The sequence below is a fragment of the Salmo salar genome, chromosome ssa15 (genome assembly GCF_905237065.1).
Source record: "Salmo salar chromosome ssa15, Ssal_v3.1, whole genome shotgun sequence".
Lineage (NCBI taxonomy): Eukaryota > Metazoa > Chordata > Actinopteri > Salmoniformes > Salmonidae > Salmo > Salmo salar.
Window position 1 is genome coordinate 91,128,598 of NC_059456.1, and position 22,712 is coordinate 91,151,309.

The window sequence follows — 22,712 nt, forward strand, 5'->3', positions numbered from 1 at the left end:
CAGCTAATCGGTGCATTACAGCATGTTGATTCCACACAAGCCCCTAATCCACATGGAAAAGGCAGCGTGGCCCCTCTGGGATTGTCCCTAGTCTTAATCTGATCCAGAATCCGGTCGGTCGGTGGGCGGTGTCTCCTCCCTTGCTCACATCTGGCCCTGTGGGATTTAATGTTGTAATCCTTGATTTTAAAACAATTTTATTGTGCTTTAGCGCTGATACGCTGGACTTTAATTATTGAAATGCAGCTTTCGTTTTGAACCACAAAGTAATTACACAACCTTCCCTATATTAGCTTCTCCTAATATGTAACGTTTGTGGTACACAAAATGTACTCTCACTGGACACTGCAGTGCGGTGTGCACGTCCTCACAATTATAGTCGGAAAGGTGAAAGACATTGCTTAGAAAGTGTTTAAAGAAACAGTTTTTGAACCTGGTTATCAGGTCAGATTATGTGATGTTACTGTCGCAGCAAAATTGGTTTGTCCAGAAATTAGTGTATGTAAAAGAACTATGACATGAGGCATTGTTATGCTCTCCCATTTTTGCTTTGTTTTTTCAACATTGGGATACTCCCATGAACTCTTATGGTGGCAGCAATTACGTGCTGTATATGGGATTGTGGATGTATTGTCTATGATGAGATCCATTTGAAATATTTAGTATTATCATCCAGGTTGTTCTGTTTCGTTCCAAGCAGCTGGGGAATGTGAGGGTTAACACTCCTCCCTGTGACAGATGTCAAAAAGCATGCTGTAAAAAATGTCAGATTAACACAAAGGGGCACTTTGTGCAAATCCCGATTATGGAGAGCACTTTCATTTATTAAAGTCTGCCAATCCCTGTGCTCTTTTGGAGCCGGGATTAAAATCAGGTAGACACCATTGTTTGTCTAAACAATCCCCTCTCTAATCTAAGCTCTCCCTCCTTCCCGCTCTCCCTCAACTTGTTTCCTCTATAGCTTGGAGCCTAAATGGGCCCAGGGCTGGCCGGCCGGCTGGCTGGATGTACTGACAGCAGGGGCTTATGTTATGGGTCGTCCGCTTGCTACTGTCACCACAGATTCCCATTAATCAACATCATCCCCTTTAGAAGAGCTAGGTGATTGGATTTAGGATGTGTTTTTACAGAGGGTTAAAAAAGAGAACAGATAACTAAAGCGTGTTCACAAGGTCTGTGCTGTGAAAAGGCCCACGGACAAGTGGCAACAATATGGACTGGATCACCATGCTAGTCATAGTGAACATCTGCCCTATATCAGAGCCAGGACACCACCAGTCCATGTCACGTGCTGCCATTTGTTAGACTAATTGACCTTCATATTGTTGGAGACTGAGAGGGCCACAGCTCTCAGAACATCTGGCCCCTCAAGGCCCCAAGGCAGACTCTGGCCCAATAATCAGGTCATGGGTCACCCTGTGTTCCTTGGTGGAATCTTTGTTGTTACACATCTCAATCACATCCAGGAGGTTAGATCAAGGAAGTTAGACGAAGAGCAGTTGTTTTCAAAAGTAACATTTTGGAAATGTTATTATTTACCATGATTTCTATAAAATAGTTGTATTCAAATTGTTTCCCCATGGACAAATCCTACCTGCTTTATATATTAGGATTTGTGTCTTCATTACTGTGATAGATGTACTTTCAAAATCATTTTCGAAATTGCTCCATACTGTATTGTGAACAAATTTATTACATGATTGATACATATTATTTACCCCCCACTTTGTGTCTTTTCAGTAATGGCAAAGTGATTATTGAATATGTTCTCAGCTTCTGTCTGGCATTTTACAACACACAGACATGGCATATGTCAGTGGATCATCATTCTTTATCCTCATAGTAAAAGTTAGGGTGTTTTCAAAAATGGCAACGCATAAGGTCTCATTTTTTTATATGAACTGCAAGATTACTAGGGCCTACTCCACACTGTAATTGTATCAGCTCATAAGAAGCTTATTGTCATCTCAACATTGTATTTTTTAGGATGATAAAACATATGAAATTGAAATCACAAGCATATTTCTTAATTAAATGGAAACTCATTTAAAGAGTATCTAGCTACAAGTGGAAAACGAGAGAGAGCGAGTGAGATTACCGAGGTAAATCGAACACAATTAATATTCAGAACGCATTGACACAATTAATCTGACATTGTGTTGTTGGATAATACCTTAACTGACACTGGCATCAACTATAATGTGGCTCTGTCTGAGCACCATGGTCCCTCTTGCTGTGGCATATGGTTACACACCGGATAGATGCTTTCACCTATGTGAACCCAACTAGTCCTTCTGCATGAGTTGTATTATTCTAATGGTGACTTCTGTCATGAAATTCTAAGGTAAATGTTTTAATCTAAACCTAATAAACCTTTTAAAAAATCAGATGAATTCTAAGGAAAATGTTTTATTCTCATATCATAGATGAAGCATCTCTCTAAAAGGCAGTAGAATTACAAGCATTGAAAGCAAACATAGGCCCCTAGGTCCTAGACTTTGTGGAAGATGCTGACTCAAAGGCTATAAAATAACTATACTATAGACTAGGCTAATAATGCATTGAGAAAGGATGGGTTGCTCAGTGCTATGCCAAAGACCTTGACATTGTAAGAGAAGCCTAGGAGTTGTTTGAACAAATCTGTATGCCACTGTAATAAAGTTGTAACATGCTGCCAAAAACCCTTGCTGTCTCCCTCTCAGCTTTGTTTCAGTCCTGAAAGAGTTAACCGGAGGAGGCGCAGTGAGTGGTTGGGTTTGGGTGGAGTTCGGTGGAGTAAAGTTGGATGTACTATACCATTTTTTTCTCTCAAATTAGCCAGGATACGCTACAATGTTTTAGCAGCAAGACCATAAGAATTCTAAAAGAAACCTGATTTTATCATAGAACACGAGCATAGATATATCGATAATGGTTGATGTAAGTGAAGAATCGTTGTTGGATTATTTCTACTCAGCCGGAGGGAAAGTAAAAAATTCAGATTTAATGAAAACATACAAGCCTTTTATTGGTCACAAGGACATGGAGCTGCGTGGTAAGTAGCGGTACATTGCATCTAAAATGTAGAATTGAGAAAGGATTTAACCTAAACAGCAACAGCTTCATGTGTTCAGTGATGGATGGCTTTTAGCGATGTCACTGAACGTACCATGTCTCGCCTCATGCGACATCTGTCATGTAGCTTTCATGATATGATCATATTCAACGGTTTCCAATTTCATATATAGTTTTCCCGTAAACCCATTTGTTTCTCATTGTTCCCAATCCCCAGTCGGTTAGTTTAAACGAAACATCTGCTTTACATTAAAGGGCCTTTAAACAGATACAATTACACCAGGAATTCTGTCATTTCCTTTGAGACCAGTTATAGCTGCATGAATTCTCCAGTGCCCGCTACCCAACCCTCAGATCCAGAGCACTCCAACGAACCGTTTTCACCATTGGACTGTGGTATTCTGCTGTGACGTTACAACAATGCTTCACCCTGATAAACAGTGTGATTATGGTGCTGCCTTTCTGTAATTGATACCAGCCCCTGAATCATGAACCCAAGTCAGCATGAACCCAAGTCAAATATGTTCTTATGCTTTACCAATCATTTCCCATGCACTACACCACAGCGTTATCCCTGCTTGGTACTGGATAAAATAACTAGGCCTTAACATGTTTGACTGGCTCTAGATAAATGATGATCCAATGTGACCTTGTATTACAGTTGTACCGCTTGTACTGTCCAGATGCTATCTCAGTGGTACAGTTGTTGACAGAGGTTTCCAACGAAAGCTGCTTTACTGTGCCATCTGACATGGCTCGAGTGTCCAATTATGGAAATGATTTTCAGTACATACAGTACTTAAAGTCTGTTATAACAACATGTGTTCCCTTCTTTAATGGGCACTATTGCACCATAATAGTGTTTTAATCATAATGCAATAAATGAGGCCACATGTACCAGCACAGCTAGATCTCTAATGGAGTGCTCTTTTATTACGATGAAACAAAATGGGGACATTGTGGGAAAGTGATAGCTAACATTGCTGTGTCTGTCCAGTTGCTATGGTTATCTGTCTACCTCAAGCTAATGAATAACTGAACATGGTAACTGTGTCACCCCTATGTTATTACTAAGTCAGGAATTATTTTGTTGATGTGATGTAAGTGGCCACTTCCTCTGGATTTCCTGTTTTTGTGGAGGTGAAGTTGTGAACTACTGTCTCATTCTGAAATGTTATTTCCTTACTCTGCTGTCAGGAAAGAGGTCAATTGTCCAGGTCTATATATTCTTTCATACCTAAGCATTCTTTCAAACACAGGGCTTCTGCCATTAGTATTCTGTATGTTGAACTAGGATGGTCTATGTTAAGTGGTCTGGCTGTTGGAGTAATGGATCAATTCTCAGAAAGCCTATATAAACCAACGTCTTTCAGCATCAAGTCTGAATATAATTTCACAAACTCAGTTGTATCTGTGAGAGAAGGAGATAAATAGTTAACTATTGTAAAAGCCATCCATCTGCAGTTGGTTTGGGTTCCCATAGGAAAGCTTTAATACTGCGGAAATAGACAGATAGGTTGGGGTTGGGATTTTTGGAGATGATGCGTGAGTCAAGTTTTTTTTTAAATCTGCCTGCCTCTCATGTTGGCAGGGAGAGGTCTGGTTTCCTCTCTGTCCCTTTTCCCAGTCAGTGACTTTGTTCTGAGATGATTGTAATGCAACTGGAGCAGTGCCTGGCCTGCAGAGGAATGAAGAATGAAAGCCCCTCACTCCTGGAGCCCCTGGGGTTCACCCCAAATTGCACCCTATTCCTTATATAGTGCACTACTTTTGCCCAGAGCTCTATGGGCCCTGGTCATATGTAGTGCACTAAATTGGCAATAGGGTGTCATTTGGGACAGAAGCCTGGTCTCTGCAGGCAGGGGGAATATGGTGAAATAACAGGGAGGGGAGATCAACCACCAGCCTTCACAGGCCACACAATAATCTCAAATAGCCATCACGCATTCTTCTGGTTCAAAAGGTCTACATCTTGGAATGCCAGGGTGATGCAACAGCCTTATTTAGAGTAAATAGAACATTCCGTTTCAGATAAATCTAATCAATCATAAGATAACACTTGATCCTATTAGTGGTTATTATTCCATAAGAAATCTATTACTACACTTGTTATAAAGTATTGTTAGACCAAATTATATTTGTTTTCCTTGTCATCCTTTGACATGTTTTCTCTAAATCCCTCAGAAAATGAAAGTCTGAGGTTTTGGGAGAGAACAAAAATTGATGTCAGGTTTTTGAAAGTGGATATGCCAACGTTGTTTCTTTTCCCCAGCCAAATACAGAGAGGAGTTCAAACAGATCATTGACAGGATTGCTGTTGTGAAATCAGAAAATGTAAGTGAAGTAGAGCTTTTGACCATTTGTGGATTGTGTGCCATGAAAAGCTGTGATAAAATCAGTGTGCATAATTCTTTAATGTTCCACACTCAAATCAAGTGCCCTTTCCACAATATTGAGTCAGCCATGGTAGTTAAATTGTATGAAACAAAAAAAGGATATGGCATTTCTTTGCTGGGTCTGTTTACTATGTAGTTTGTTGTGTTATTGGTTATATACAGTGTTGTTACCATTCAGTTACATAGTAATTAGAAAGGGCAACTTACAATAATTACTTTACTTTTAGGTCAAAGTTGTCCTCTCATATACAGTAGGCCTTTACCCTCCTCATCTCCTGCCGGCCTGCTGTCTGTCCCCATCAGGGTGAGAAGTATCTAGTTCTGAAGAAGAGATACCGGCAGCAGAAGCAGGACAGTGAGACAGAGCCTGGGACAGACAGACAGGCCAGCCCTGCCAGGCCATGGGCCTCAGCCCAGTGGGATGGGTCAGGGGTCTCGTCTCTCTCCAGCCCCCAGATGGAACCAGACCTCCAGCCTGAACCGGCCAAGGGGGCAGAGGAGAGGAAGCCTTCCCAGGTGACGTGGTGTGGAAGAGGCCCCAGCATTACTGTCACAGAGGCACCCGAGCAGGAGCACATGCAAGAGGTCAGGCTCTATGTTGGCTCACTAGATAGACTCTGTCCTTGATACTTGTGTGTGCCCTTTAGTCTGCTCAAGTCTGCATATTTGATAAAATATAAATGCCATTGACAGCATTAGAGAGGAATACATCTGTATGAAAATAAGACTTGGCACTACTATCAGTCTTATCCATTTCCCATGGAATTGAGTTAAGTATGACTGCTCTCTCATTCTGTCATCAGACCTCATTCTGGGCATAAGAGTTGAAGCACAGACGGGTTCAATGATGAGAAAGTCAAACAACTTGTTCCAATGGCTGTATCTTTACTCAAAGGGTGTAGCTATTCAGAACCAAATTTTGGTTGTCATTCCCATTATATTTGAGTTGCAAAATTGTAATTATATTTCCAGATAAATCAGGGGTGGACTGGGACCAGAAATGGCAATTGGCATTTCTAACACACCAGCCCATTCTTTCTCTTGAGGCCCCCACACATTTATTTCCCTCATGGCCCTCACTCCCCCCCCGAGGCCCCTCTTATTAGCCAGATAATTATAATTTAATGCTAGAAACCCAAGTTAGACAGGCCCACTGGGCTAAAAATGGACCAGCCCAGTGCCCCTGTGATAAATGTAAGGGTAATTTGCACAATGATATTTGACCTCAATAAAACCCATTATTCAGGTCTTCAATTTACACGATAATCTGGCTGAAGTGATTTTACATATTGTTCATGGAAAACAATCTTAGTAGTAGTGTGTCTACAATCCTAGCTTTCAAAGAGAATATTCAGTACCAGTCAAAAGTTTGGACACACATACTCATTCCAGGGTTTTTCTTTATTTTTACTATTTTCTACGTTGTATAATAATAGTGAAGACATCAAAACTATGAAATAACACGTATGGAATCATGTAGTACCCCAAAAAGTGTTAAACAAATCAAAATATATTTCATATTAAGAAATAACACAAAAAAAAAACAGAAAACTGAGCGTGCATAACTACTCACCCCCCCAAAGTCAATACTTTGTAGAGCCACCTTTTGCAGCAATTACAGCTGCAAGTCTCTTGGGGTATGTCTCTGTAAGCTTGGCACATCTAGCCCCTGGGATTTTTGTCCCATTCTTCAAGGCAAAACTGCTCCAGCTCCAAGTTGGATGGGTTCCGCTGGTGTACAGGAATCTTTAAGTCATACCACAGATTCTCAATTGGATTGAGGTCTGGGCTTTGACTAGGCCATTCCAAGACATTTAAATGTTTCCCCTTAAACCACTCGAGTGTTGCTTTAGCAGTATGCTTAGGGTCATTGCCCTGCTGGAAGGTGAACCTCTGTCCCAGTCTCAAATCTCTGGAAGACTGAAACAGGTTTCCCTCAAGAACTTCCCTGTATTTTGCTCCATCCATCATTCCTTCAATTCTGACCAGTTTCCCAGTCCCCGCCGATGAAAAACATCCCCACAGCATGATGCTGCCACCACCATGCTTCACTGTGGGGATGGTGTTCTCGAGGTGATGAGAGCTGTTGGGTTTGCGCCAGACATAGCCTTTTCCTTGATGGCCAAAAAGCTAAATTTAATCTCAACTGACCAGAGTACCTTCTTCCATATGTTTGGGGAGTCTCCAACATGCCTTTTGACGAACACCAAACATGTTTACTTATTTTTTTCTTTAAGCAATGGCTTTTTTCTCTCCACTCTTCTCTAAAGCCCAGCTCCTGTGGAGTGTATGGCTTAAAGTGGTCCTATGGACAGATACTCCAATCTCCACTGTGGAGCATTGCAACTCCTTCAGGGTTATCTTTGGTCTCTTTGTTGCCTCTCTGATTAATGCCCCCCTTGCCTGGTCCATGAGTTTTGGTGGGCAGCCCTCTCTTGGCAGTTTTGTTGTGGTGCCATATTCTTTCAATTTTTTAATAATGGATTTAATGGTGCTCTGTGGGATGTTCAAAGTTTCTAATATTTTTTTATAAACCAACCCTGATCTGTACTTCTCCACAACTTTGTCCCTGACCATGACTCGGTCTTCATGGTGCCACTTGCTTGGTAGTGTCCCTTGCTGAGTGGTGTTGCAGACTCTGGGGACTTTCAGAACATATGTATATGTACGGAGATCATGTGACAGATCATGTGACACAGATTGCAAACAGGTGGACTTTATTTAACAAATTATGTGACTTCTGAAGGTAGTTGGTTGCACCAGATCTTATTTAGGGGCTTCATAGCAAAGGGGGTGAATACATATGCACGCACCTCTTTTCTGTTTTAAATTTGTTCCATTTTTTTTCAACAATTTTTTTTTTTTCATTTCACTTCACCAATTTGGACTCTTTTTGTATGTCTATTACATGAAATCCAAATAGAAATCCATTTAAATTACAGGTTGTAAGGCAACAAAATAGGAAAAATGCCAAGGGGGATGAATACTTTTGCAAAGCACTCTACCAGCCTCAGAAATTGCAGCCCAAAAAAATGCTTCACAGAGTTCAAGTAACAGACACATCTCAAAATCAACTGTCCTGAGCAACACTGTTCCCCGGGCGCCAAAGACGTGGATGTCGATTAAGGCAGCCCTCCGAACCTCTCTGATTCAGAAGGGTTAAATGCGGAAGACACATTTCAGTTGAATGCATTCAGTTGTACAACTGATTAGGTATCCCCTTTCCCTGTTCAGAGCAGACTGCGTGAATCAGGCCTTCATGGTCGAATTGCTGAAAAGTAAACACTACTAAAGGACACCAGTAATAAGAAGAGACTTGCTTGGGCCAAGAAACACGAGCAATGGACATTAGACCGGTGGAAATCTGTCCTGATGTGTCTGAATTTGAGATTTTTGATTCCAACCACCGTGTCTCTGTGAGACACCGAGTAGATGAACGGATGATCTCCGCATGTGTGTTTCCCATCATGAAGCATGGAGGAGGAGGTGTGGGGGTGCTTTGCTGGTGACACTGTCGGTGATTTATTTAGAATTCAAGGCATACTTATCCAGCATGGCTACCACAGCATTCTGCAGCGATACGCCATCCCATCTGGTTTGCGCTTAGTGGGACTATCATTTGTTTTTCAACAGGACAATGACCCAAAACACACCTCCAGGCTGTGTAAGGGCAATTTATGCTACAATCAGCTGACCTCAACCCAACTGAGATGGTTTGGGATGAGTTGGACCGTAGAGTGAAGGAAAAGCAGCCAACAAAGTGCTCAGCATATGTGGGAACTACTTTAAGACTGTTGGAAAAGCATTCCAGGTGAAGCTGGATGAGAGAATGCCAAGCGTGTGCAAATTTGTCATCAAGGCAAAGGGTGGCTACTTTGAAGAATCTCAAATATAAAATATATTTTGATTTGTTTAACACTTTTTTGGTTACTACATGATTCAATATGTGTTATTTCATAGTTTTGATGTCTTCACTATTATTCTACAATATAGAAAATAGTAAAAATAAAGAAAAACCGTTGAGTAGGTGTGTCCCAACTTCGCTGGTACTGTATGTTAAGCCAATAAAGGGTTATTGTCCACAGAAGTATGTATGAAGCGTTCAAGCTCAAACGGTATTTACTCACACTGTTGTTGAAGGCAGGAAAAGATCAACAGCACAACACAAGTAGTTACTGCATAAAGTGTGAATTGTAGCTGATCACCTCAACAAGCTGTTAACAGAGCACATTTTACACCCTGTGCACTGCACATGCAGTATAATATGGCTAGAACTTTGGCAGAGCTACAGTAACCAGGGGTAAATCGAGAATGTTCGTATTAAATGGAGAATGGAGAAATGGCGTCATTCTGTATGTTATGTTGCTGTGCTTCCAGGATCAGCACACTGAGAGAAAACCCTCACCGTCTGTTTCGGAGGAACCCCTTGTGCACAGCAACGGGGAGAATGAGCTAGACAGAGACTCAGGGTCAAAGGTGAGAGGCTAGTGACAGCAGGATTAATTCTCAAAAGTATTTTCCTCAATTCCTTGCGTCCCCTCTCCTTGCCTCGTCTCCTCATAAGGTTGGAGAGAAGCGGAGAGAGCGTTAGAGTTCTGAGGAGAAGATATCTTCCAATGCTCTCCTCACATCCCTCTCAAAATGTCAGTGGGAGGTGAGGAGAGCAGCTCCAGGAATTAGGAAAATACTTTTGAGATTGAATTTTCCCCTGATGTTACTTCATCATATTTCACTATGTTGGATTTTAAGGTCTGTGGAAAGAACCAGTTGTCAGCAAATATTCCCCTGTGTAAAAATACTGTTAAACTGTGGCAGGTTGAACTTCCTCTTTGCACTCTGTTTATACTACTCTCCTTTGCTCTTGAAGAGCTTGGTGTTCTAATCTCGGGCTCTGAACGTTGTTATTATTGTAATAATTCAGAACTCAACGATAAAAAAATTCTGTCCAACAAATAGACTACATGACCAAAAGTATGTGGACACCTGCCCGTCGAACATCTCATTCCAAAATCATGGGCATTAATATGGAGTTGGTCCCTCCTTTGCTGCTATAACAGTCTCCACTCTTCCTAGAAGGCTTTCTAATAGATGTTGAAACATTGTTGTGGGGACTTGCTCCATTCAGCCTCAAGCGCTTTAGTGAGGTTGGGCACTGATGTTGGGCTATTAGGCCTGGCTCGCAGTCGGAATTCCAATTCATCCCAAAGGTGTTCGATGGGGTTGAGGTCAGGACTCTTTGCAGGCCAGTCAAGTTCCTCCACACCGATCTCGTCTAACAATTTCTGTATGCACCTTGCTTTGTACACAGGGTTATTGTCATGCTGAAACAGGAAAGGGCCTTCCCCAAACTTTTGCCACAAAGTTTGAAGCACAGAATCATCTAGAATGTCATTGTATGCTGTAGCGTTAAGATTTCCCTTTAGTGGAACTAAGGGGCCTATCCGAACCATGAAAAACAGCCCCAGACCATTATTTCTCTTCCACCAAACTTTACAGTTGGCACTATGCATCGGGGCAGATAGTGTTCTCCTGGCATCCTCCAAACCATTAGTCCGTCGGCCTGACAGATGGGGAAGCGTGATTCATCACTCCAGAGAACGAGTTTCCAATGAGTCCAATGGCGTCAAGCTTTTTATTTATTTTTGTAATTTTTATTTTACCTTTTATTTAACTAGGCAAGTCAGTTAAGAACAAATTCTTATTTTCAATGACGGCCTAGGAACAGTGGCTTAACTGCCTTGTTCAGGGGCAGAACGACTGATTTTTACCTTGTCAGCTCGGGGATTTGACCTTTCGGTTGCAAGTTGGAAAGGTGGCATCCTATGACTGTGCCACATTGAAAGTCACTGTGCTCTTCAGTAAGGCCATTCTACTGCCAATGTATGTCTATGGAGATTGCATGGCTGTGTGGTCGATTTTATACACCTGCCACCTATAGCCGAATCCACTAATTTGAAGAGGTGTCCACATACTTTTGTATATATAGTGTATTTTTCTTCCCCCGTAATTTTTCTTTCCAGCAGAGAAAAAAGTGGACATGTGCCAGTGTGGAATTGGTTGAATAAATAGGCCTCCACTTTTCTTGTTACACAAGGCATGTATGACAGCGACATGAAAGAGTTGTGTGTTTTACACCATCTCTCTGTATGATCTGAGAACAATTAGCAATCAAGAGCTTGACAAAACAAAACATAAAGAAAACGGCAATTTTCTCCCCAAGTTAATCAGCCAGAATGACACTTTTGTGCATTCAGAGAATTCTGTGCTTTATTTTCTGATCATTTTTTACCCTTTGTAAAACGGTGGGTGTTCACAGTTATTATTACATTGTACCCTTGGTGTGAAAAACTGTGTTTGCTCTGTGGCTCCATTTGCCATCCTGTCTGTTTGTATGTCTGTCTGTCTCACTCTTTTTGCATCACTTCATCCCTTTTGATCTCTGAAGTTTAAGGTGATAAATACAAACAGTGTGATTGTAATAATTGTGTGTGTGTGTGTGTGTGTGTGTGAATTAGGCTCTTAGCACATACTCATCATATTCCATGATAATTTACTTGAAGTAAGCGCTACCAAAATAGCGCAGTACCCTTCATAATAAGTCTGCCCAACTATTGATCTATGGACTGCCACTTTTGTCTAAATGTGACCTTTATGTATGTACCTTAACCCAGCACTGACGTTTTTTCAGAAAATATGTATTTTAAAGTTGTGGATTTTATTGTATTGATTGTTTTATTGTGTATTTATGACTATTGTGAATTGTGTCAAAACAAAAGTCAGCATTAGCTGCCATTGATACTTTCTTTATTAAATTGAAATAAAACATTCTCTGATTCGTCTATGTCTCTCAGTCAGAGTCCGAAGAGCAGGAAGAGGAGTGTACGGGCAGTATGGGCTCCACCCAGGTGGCTGTGAGTTTCCTCATTAATATACAGGTAGCATTAATATACAGAGGCAGCAGGCAGCCTAGTGGTTAAGAGCATCACTGCTTCGAATTCCCAAGCCGACTATGTGAAAAATCTGCCGATGTGTCCTTAAGCAAGGCATTTAACCCTAATTGCTCCTGTAAATCGCTCTGGATATGTACGTCTGCTAAATTACTAAAATGTAAATGTATACAATCATATATTCATACTACACGTTAATGTATACAGTACTGTGATGTCTGTGCTGGCCATTTACTTAGCTCATCCACTCCCTGTCCTACAGCTGGACCCTGTGGAGAAGGAATGGATCTACTCTGCTGCGTGTGGCTGTCTCTCTGACCTCGCCCAGCTGCTACAACAGGAGCCCTCCCTGGCCAACAAGAAGGTAACCCCCCCCCCACATGCCCCACCCCAACGCGGACCTTAAAAATGTGTTATAAGAGTCACCCTCATCATTCTGTATGCCATTGCAATATAAATGTTGTGGATGAATAAGAAGCCATGTTTTAATGGGATGCAGGTAAAAGTATTCCAAGATGTTTAACTCTATGTCAGAGCACCACACTGATATAGAGTTTTTTTCCTTCTTTCCTTCATTTGGCTTTAAAAGGACTTCACCTCGGTGAGTATACTTTCTCCAAGCAAATATGTATACTTCATGTGCATGAGTGATAAGCGTAAGTGGATCTACATAGAAGAGTGTATGTTATGACCTGCATGAACTAAGTAGTTAGTTTGACTAATATTGTTTCTTTTCTGGTTGGAATCTGCTATGTTGTTCCTGCCTGTGACCATGACTGTCTCTCTCAGGGCGTAAGTAGACTGACTATTGATATCCCACTGTATGGGCAGTCTTTATATGTTCTGTCTCTGAATTCTTGACCACTTAAAAGTGCCTAACAACAATAGCCTATATTACGTGTGTTAACATTTGGTCATGATTGCTCATATTTTCGTTGCTCATCATTATCAACAGGTAAAAAGCAGTGTAAAACCTGCCCCTAACTCCCAATTCCATTTGTACTAATTGCATATAGTCAACATACCATAGTTTTTGTTTTACTTAATTGTATTTTAAAAACCCTGTGATGTAAAAACATCAGATCATGCATTTCAAAGGTGCTACTATCAAAAGGATTATGAAAGATCGCTTTTTAACTCCTGAACCCCCCGCCCTGCCCCCCGTCCCGCCCCGCCCCGCACCGCCCCGCAACCCAAATCCCTTTATTGGTCTCTCTGTGCGCTCAAGAGATTTGGGTTTATGTTTGTTGTCCCTCCCCTCTGTTGGGGTTCTCACACTGTCCTGTTTCAGACCACCTTCTAAGACCTAACCCTAAGCCCCTGCCATCAGCATACCCACCCGGAAAAGATACCAGGGTCGCCATTGAAGTGCAGGGAGATGGGAGGGGGGGATTAGAGAGAGACTCTTAATGCTCCACAAAGACTTCAACCACTTAAAGATAATCTAAAAGTTATAGAGCAGGCTGGGATTAATTGAAGAACAATTTTGGTTGTGTCCTCGGGAAGATGCTAAATCTCCCTCAGATGGCTTTGATGCCCACCGAACCACCACCCTTCGGCGGTGAAGTCCCCCTTACCTAGGGCCTGAGTTTGAGGAGGTCTGGGTGCCGTTTGTTCCTTGGTCTGAGGTTGTAACTGACTCTGTGACCTACAAAGATTAGACCATTCATAAACTTTGACTTTCACAATAGCAGATGCATTGTGTAGCCTTACTCTCCCCCTCAACTGTCATTAACTAAGACTTGCTTATTCAAAGACCAACATATGTTAACCACATCTAACATATAGATGTATGATCTTCATTTGATCACTCTTTTGTTGCTGAGAATTTTCTAGCACCGCAGGAAATGCAGATGAGATTTGTGATTTACATAAATTCACTGAAAACCCACACTAACACACGGTAATATTAACAGAAACATAAGCGTTTTGCTGCAGCTGCGATAACATCTGAAAAATATGTGTACAAATATGGACCAATAAAATTAGATTTTGATTTGACAGTATTGCACTTTTCATGTTACCTACTTTTAGCTAGCTAATAGCCTCCAAAGTATTTGGACAATTACAAAATACATTATTTACCATTCATTTCTATTGGGCACAAACAATCTGAAACACAACCAAAACAAACAGCAAATGCATCCAACATTAAACTTGATGTAATCATTGTGTACTCTGAATATAGGACCAAATATTTAACTTTTTAAGTGCATTTTGTCCAATACTTTTGGTACCCTAAAATGGGGGGGACTATGTACAAAAAGTAATTTCTAAACGGTTAACCCACAAATTATGAAAATACCATCAAATTAAATCTGACAGTCTGCACTTTAACCTAATAATCATTGTATCATTTCAAACCAATGTGCTGGAGTACAGAGCCAAAACAAAAATTGTCACTGTCCCAATTATTTTGGGGCTCACTGTATGTCAAATTAAGATCCTACACCTGTATCATATTCCTTCATGATCTCCATCTCTCTCTTTTTCTTCATCTACATGTGACATGGGCTCCCCCCTCCTGACATGTTGGACTGGGATGTACTTCCTTTTACCCTGTCCTGTAGTTTGTAAGTATATCATTCTCCAATCACTCCTCAGTGGTCTTACTATGAACAGCAAGGTGTCACACAGGCCATAGGTCATTTTGTCAGATGTGTCTCCAGTTGACCAACCTTTGGCCACTACTTACTTACCACCACACACACACACACACACACACACACACACACACACACACACACACACACACACACACACACACACACAAAGTTGGTCATCAGTCAAGCAGGCAGGCATGCGGGGGGTGGCCCCACCGGGCTAGGACAGGAACGAGAGGCACGTGGAGGGGTTGAGGCAACATCCTGTCCAACCTCGTCCGTCACTCCTGCCCACTAGGGGACCCGCCGAGCAGCCACTCAAACGACCCATCCGACCAATCCGTCTTCAGCGTGTGACAGGGCAGACAACAGAGATAGAGATACTCAGAGCCAGACTTCATCTATCACAATCTGTCTCCCAGACTGGTTTTGGACATCTAGAGGTATATCTTCTCCCATGCTTCTATGAGAACTGATATTGAGGTTTTGGTATAGTTCACTGAGGTTGTGGTATATAGTGCACAATGCAGGAGACAAAGAATAACCATTATGGCCATAAACAAGCATGAATACTAATCACAGATTGTAAGCTCATACTTTCTAACAAACTAAAGGAGATGATTGATTGACATATTTTGATTGACATAGGAAACCTACTTTTGTTTTCCCTGTGCCATGTCTGGAGTCAGACTCAGACACACAGGTTGTAGTTAACAGGCTGACATCTGTAGCAAGCACATGTTTTCACCTGCTGAATAGCCTGTTATTACACAGCCTGAAGTGCTCAGAGACCCATTGACAAGAGTAACACAGTTGATCACAACAGCAGCACTATGTCAGACAGGTGGATGTGGTGTGCATGGGAGTTTTCATGTGTGTGCGTGTGTTGTTTTTTGTGTGTGTGCATGTCTGTGTGTGCATGTTGTATGTGAGAGTTTGTGTGTGTGTGTGTCTTTGAGTATGTATGTGTGTGCGTGTTGTCTCTAAGCGTGTGTGGTAGGCCCACAGCACGGAGGGGCCCCAGTGCTGTTCTTCTGACGGCTGCATGCTGACAGTGGGGCGATGCTTGGGTGGGTCTCCCCTCTCTCCCCCTCTCCCCTCTGCAGGTCACACCAACACCATCAATCTTACCCCCCCGTGACAGGCGGCTGGGCACCCCTGTTGTGCGCACAGTGCAGTGTTGTTTTGTAATTAGGCTCAGTCAGATGGCAGGAAACCATCCCACCACCTCTCCCTCCATCTCTCTACTCCTCCTGTGCACAGCTGGGCCACTGCCTCAGCCAGCCTATCAGAGCTCTCAACCTGATCTGATTTACTCTGTTTAAACTCCTTGTTAGAGGAGTAATGACACTATGCTAATTACTATCTACTAAATAACCACCACTGGGAATGTACATGTATCTACAAGTATTTGTGTATATGCTAATACAATACAAGTATCTGTGTATACTTAAAAATAAAATGGTAACTCCTGTGTCAGTGCTTTTGTTATGTACAGTAAAGGGAATTCGTCTGTATTTTGTAAATGGCTTACATTTCTCTCCTTGTTTTGGCCACAGACAGCTCTACACTGGGCAGCCAAACATGGCAAAGAGGACATGGCCACCATGATGGCCAATGCAGGGGCTGACGTCAACACTAAATCTGTGAGTATGCTCTTGTCTTCTGTAAATATAGGAGGTACACCGTGGGTCGTTCCACGAAGTGAGTTCCTTTTGCATCCCTTTGATATTTTAAGTAGACATTGTGTACCAATATTTAATTTTAAAAGCCTGTTATATTAAATGAAGTGCCCATTAATACAGACCACATGGAGAATTCAATAAATCTGATTTTCTATATGAATAAAGGCTTGCTAAAGTGCCAAAATGTGCATTTTGAAATGTCCTTCTGTGCACCTCTGTGACTTCTAGGAAGATTTTAACCCACTTAATCCCAACATTTCTGCAAGTTTCCAATATAATTGTAAAGCCCTAGTTATTTTGTTGCTGTGACAAAGTAATTTCTGAAGATGATTTATTTCATGTTAATATTAATAACAAATAAATAAATAATAACGATGGCCCTCATTTTAAGGTCAACCCTGTTATGTGAACTGAACTCTCGTTTTAAGAGAGATTTTATTTTCAAAAGAAACATTGAACATCTAATAGTCAAATAATAGTGTAAAATCAGGTGAGCTGATTCTGTTCTTTTTGGCAATTTGCCGGTGTTTTGTGGTGGAAAACTGAGTGGGTCGATCATAGCATGTCAACCATGTTACCCATATATAGACAGGCTAAAAATCAACAATTTCAATATTTTTTGTGAAGCATGCATTTAATTCCTGTTGTGTTGCACACAACAAGCTTCCATTCCCCCTGTCACAAGAGGATTTATTGCTGATTTAAAATGAACTTGTCAACCCTGTTATTTTATTCGGTAATTAATAGGCATGGGAAAATATGTTTTTTTATTAAGTTGAACATGTGCTCTTCATGACAAAATCTTAAAACTAAGTTAAATAAAAAGTTGTTGCACTACTCAAAAGGGACTTGAGTTTGAGTTCATTTTTATTTTCACGACAGTGCACATTAATCAACATTTCAGTGAAATAGCAAGCCGGCTCATTTTCAACTGCAGTCCCGGGACAGGTTATTGTTTTGTGGAATGACTCCTGTTTGGCACACCTGCATTTGGGGAGTTTCTCCCATTCTTCTGTATCAGAAATTGGAATGGTCTGTTACAAAATATTGTCTTACTGTACAGGTAATAACATTACTCCTGCTTTTATTTTCTTTCAGCATGTGAGTAACTCCTCTTTCATCTAAGTGTATCATACACAGGAAGTGATCTGGTAAAATAGGTACTGTATGTTGTTGTCTGTATACACTATTTGGAGGCTGGCCAGGCAGCGTCTGGGTTGCAGCCGGGTTAGATGTAATGCTGCATCATAATGGTTCCTGTGAAGATACCGCTTTGCGAATGCATTACAGTAGTCACACACACACATGCACACACACACTCACACTCACACTCACACTCACACCACACACACACCACACACACACACACACACACACACACACACACACACACACACACACACACACACACACACACACACACACACACACACACACACACACACACACACACACACACACGTCTACTAATAAATCAAGCCACATAATGTTCTTTCCCCAAAACACTGTCTGAATGTATTACCGTGCCAAACTCACAACTATGGCAATTTTCAGAGAATTACTAGCCAATATGTCATTAGGTTTTGTTGCCATAACCTCTGGTAATTTGTATATTCTCTCCTTTCATGTTTTCAATGGCTGTGTTGGGGCCATGGGAAACTCTAGGGGGTAGGTATTAAAACGTCTTGTATATTTTTCCATGGTTGAACCTTGAACCCTGCACACAGTAGACATCAGAGGTTATGTTCAAGTAGCTGTGTAATTCCATTTGCATTTTCCCCCAGTTGTTTTGGTGGGGAACATACAGTATAGACACATTTGCATGATTTTGCCCTTTTTGTTTTGCAGGGCTATACACCCCTGCATATTGCAGCATTGCATGGCCATCGAAACATTTTGGAGCTGCTCATTGGAACATATGGTAAATGACAGAGAAAGTTAACTCACTTGCTTTTTGTCTTTGGGGTGTGGAATGAAGGGTATCAATCATTGTCTCACGTCAGATACCAGACGGCTGTCTGCACTGATCTGTCTGATAACTCGCAAACACTCATGGAATAGCTAAAAAGAAAATTGGCTACAATATGCTGTCCTCACATTCAAAAAATGTACGAAGGTGACTTCGTCCACTGAGCCCCCTTTCATCCTCAAAACAGTCAGTTAATCTGACCCAAAATTATAAATCTGTAGCTAATATTGATGGGGTTTTTTCATGAGCAAGTCTTCATTACCTAATTCTACATCTAGTTAAGATGTTTTGTGGTTATAGAGTCAGTTTTTATGAAATTTGAAATGTGCACGAAAATGTTATTAGTTAGTTCGCAAGTCTCAAATCAAATCAAATTGTATTAGTCACATGCACTGAATACAACAGCTGTAGACTTTACAGTGAAATGCTTACTTACAAGCCCCTAAACAACAATTCCTTAAAAAAAATATGAATAAGAAATAAAAGGAACAAGTAATTAAGGAGCAGCAGTAAAATAACAATAGCGAGACTATATACAGGGGGTACCAGTACAGAGTCAATGTGCGGGGGCACCAGTTAGTCGAGGTAATTGAGGTAATATATACATGTAGGTAGAGTTATTAAAGTGACTATGCATAGATAATAACAGAGAGTAGCAGCAGCGTCATAAGAGGGGGGGAGGGGGGCAATGTGAATAGTCTGGGTAGCCATTTGATTAGATGTTCAGGAGTCTTATGGCTTGGGGGTAGAAACTGTTTAGAAGCCTCTTGGATCTAGACTTCGGTACCGCTTGCTGTGCAGTAGCAGAGAGAACAGTCTATGACTAGGGTGGCTGGAGTCTTTGACAATATTTAGGGTCTTACCCTGACACCGCCTGGTATAGAAGTCCTGGATGGCAGGAAGCTTGGCCCCAGTGATGTATTGAGCTGTACGCACTACCCTCTGTAGTGGACCGAGCACACCTCATTCTCATCGACGGGGCTGTAGTGGGGCAGGTTGAGAGCTTCAAGTTCCTTGGTGTCCACATCACCAACAAACTAACATGGTCCAAGCACACCAAGACAGTCATGAAGAGGGCACGACAAAACCTATTCCCCCTCAGGAGACTGAAAAGATTTGGCATGGGTCTTCAGATCCTCAAAAGGTTCTACAGCTGCACCATCGAGAGCATCCTGAAGGGTTGCATAATTGCCTGGTATGGCAACTGCTCGGCCTCTTACCGCAAGGCACTACAGAGGGTAGAGCGTACGGCCCAGTACATCACTGGGGCCAAGCTTCCTGCCATCCAGGACCTCTATACCATGCGGTGTCAGAGGACGGCCCTAACAATTGTCAGACTCCAGCCACCCTAGTCATAGATGGTTCTCTCTGCTGCCGCACGGCGAGTGGTACCGGAGCGCCAAGTTTAGGTCCAAGAGGCTTCTGAGCAGCTTCTGCCCCCAGGCCATAAGACTCCTGAACAGCTAGTCAAATGGCTACCCAAATTATTTGCATTGCTGCTGCTACTCCCTGTTGTTGTCTGTGCATGGCCACTTTAGTTACTCTTTCTACATGTACATAATTGCCTCGGTTGCCTCGACGCCGGTGCCCCCTGCACATTGACACTGTGCCGGTGCCCTCTGTGGTTAGCCCCGCTATTGTTATTTACTGCTGCTCTTTAATTATTTGTTATTCTTTTCTCGTACTTTTTGGGGGGGATTTTCTTCAAACTGCATTGTTGGTTTAGGGCTTGTAAGTAAGCATTTCACTCTAAGCTCTACACCTGTTGTATTCGGCGCATGTGACAAATAAAAATGTGATTTGATTTTAAAGGTGGAATTTTTTCCCCTCTGGTTGCACATGTAACATGCTGATATAAATTTGGTCAAACGAATTTAAGTTTCCCTGCTCTAAAGTCCCCGGCCACTAGGAGCGCTGCCTCTGAGCGTTTTACTGTTTGCTTATGGCGGAATACAGCTCATTGAGTGCGATCTTAGTGCCAGCATCGGTCTGTGGTGGTATGTAGACATCTACGAAAAATACAAGATGAAAATTCTAGGTAGATCGTGTGGTCTACAGCTTATCATGAGATACTCTGCCTCAGGTGAGAAAAACCTTGAGACTTCCTTCGATGTCGTGCACCAGCTGTTGTTTACAAATATACAGTTGAAGTCAGAAGTTTACAAAACTTGATTTTCAACCACTCCACAAATGTCTTGTTAGCAAACTATAGTTTTGGCAAGTCGGATAGGACATCTACTTTGTGCATGACACAAGTAATTTTTCTAACAATTGTTTACAGACAGATTATTTCACTTATAATTTACTGTATCACAATTCCAGTGGGTCCGAAGTTGACATACACTAAGTTGACTGTGCCTTTAAACAGCTTGTAAAATTCCAGAAAATGATGTCATGGCTTTAGAAGCTTCTGATAGGCTAATTGACATAATTTGAGTCAATTGGAGGTGTACCTGTGGATGTATTTCAAGGCCTACCTTCAAACTCAGTGCCTCTTTGCTTGACATCATGGGAAAATCAAAAGAAATCAGCCAAGACCTCAGAAAAGAATTGTAGTCCTCCAGATATCTGGTTCATCCATGGGAGCAATTTCCAAACTCCTCAAGGTACCACGTTCATCTGTACAAACAATATTACGCAAGTATAAACACCATTGGACCACGTAGCCGTCATACCGCTCAGGAAGGAGATGCGTTCTGTCTCCTAGAGATGAACATACTTTGGTGCGAAAAGTGCAAATCAATCCCAGAACAACAGCAAAGGACCTTGTGAAGATGCTGGAGGAAACGGGTACAAAAGTATATTTATCCACAGTAAAACGAGTCCTATATTGACATAACCTGAAAGGCCGCTCAGTAAGGAAGAAGGCACTGCTCCAAAACCTCCATAAAAAAGCCAGACTACGGTTTGCAACTGCACATGGGGACAAAGATCGTACTTTTTGGAGAAGTGTCCTCTGGTCTGATGAAACAAAAATAGAACTGTTTGGCCATAATGACCATCGTTATGTTTGGAGGAAAAAGGTGGAGGCTTGCAAGCCGAAGAACACCATCCCAACAGTGAAGCACGGGGTTGGCAACATCATGTTGTGGGGGTGCTTTGCTGCAGGAGGGACTGGTGCACTTCACAAAATAGATCGCATCATGAGGGAAAAAAAATGTGGATATATTGAAGCAACATCTCAAGACATCAGTCAGGAAGTTAAAGCTTGGTCGCCAATGGGTCTTCCAAATGGACAATGACCCCAAGCATACTTCCAAAGTTGTGCCAAAATGGCTTAAGGATAACAAAGTCAAGGTATTGGAGTGGCCATCACAAAGCCCTGACCTCAAACCTATAGAAAATTTGTGGGCAGAACTGAAAAGAGTGTGCAAGCAAGGAGGCCTACAAACCTGACTCAGTTACACCAGCTCTGTCTGGAAGAATGGGCCAAAATTCACCCAACTTATTGTGGGAAGCTTGTGGAAGGCTACCCGAAACGTTTGACCCAAGTTAAACAATTTAAAGGCAATGCTACCAAATACTAATTGAGTGTACGTAAACTTCTGACCCACTGGGAATGTGATGAAAGAAATAAAAACTGAAATAAATAATTCTCTCTACTATTATTCTGACATTTCACATTCTTAAAATAAAGTGGTGATCCTAACTGACCAGAGACAGGGAATTTTTACTAGGATTAAATGTCAGGAATTGTGAAAAACTGAGTTTAAATGTATTTGGCGAAGGTGTATGTAAACTTCCGACTTCAACTGTACATAGTCTGTGCCACCTTTTCTTACCAGACGCCACTGTTCTATCCTGCCGATACAGCGTATAACCAGCCTGCTGTATGTTGATAATGTCGTCGTTCAGCCACGACTCTGTGAAGCATAAGATATTACAGTTTTTAATGTCCCGTTGGAAGTTCAATATTTCTCTTAGGTCATCGATTTATTTTCCAATGATTGCATGTTAGCTAGTAGAATGGAAGGCAGTGGGGGTTTATGCTATTGCCTACAAATTCTCAGAAGGCAGCCCGACCTCCGTCCTCTTTTTCTTTGTCTTCTCTTCCCGCA

General features: G+C 41.7%; 1 protein-coding gene across 2 annotated transcripts in view; it reads left to right on the plus strand.

Annotated features, from left to right (window-relative positions):
* Positions 1 to 2,734: 2,734 nt before the first annotated feature.
* Positions 2,735 to 22,712, plus strand: part of LOC106572639 (ankyrin repeat domain-containing protein SOWAHC) — a 34,180-nt gene continuing 14,202 nt past the window's right edge. For both annotated transcript variants that reach the window (XM_014147003.2, XM_014147002.2), the window contains exons 1-13: positions 2,735 to 3,034; positions 5,327 to 5,388; positions 5,754 to 6,035; positions 9,828 to 9,926; positions 12,302 to 12,361; positions 12,660 to 12,761; positions 12,987 to 12,998; positions 13,187 to 13,189; positions 14,968 to 14,970; positions 16,560 to 16,646; positions 17,247 to 17,249; positions 18,351 to 18,353; positions 18,534 to 18,606. In XM_014147003.2, coding sequence (XP_014002478.1) covers positions 2,911 to 3,034; positions 5,327 to 5,388; positions 5,754 to 6,035; positions 9,828 to 9,926; positions 12,302 to 12,361; positions 12,660 to 12,761; positions 12,987 to 12,998; positions 13,187 to 13,189; positions 14,968 to 14,970; positions 16,560 to 16,646; positions 17,247 to 17,249; positions 18,351 to 18,353; positions 18,534 to 18,606 — 913 coding nt within the window. In that variant the 5' untranslated portion in view covers positions 2,735 to 2,910. The remainder of the gene's footprint in view (positions 3,035 to 5,326; positions 5,389 to 5,753; positions 6,036 to 9,827; positions 9,927 to 12,301; positions 12,362 to 12,659; positions 12,762 to 12,986; positions 12,999 to 13,186; positions 13,190 to 14,967; positions 14,971 to 16,559; positions 16,647 to 17,246; positions 17,250 to 18,350; positions 18,354 to 18,533; positions 18,607 to 22,712) is intronic.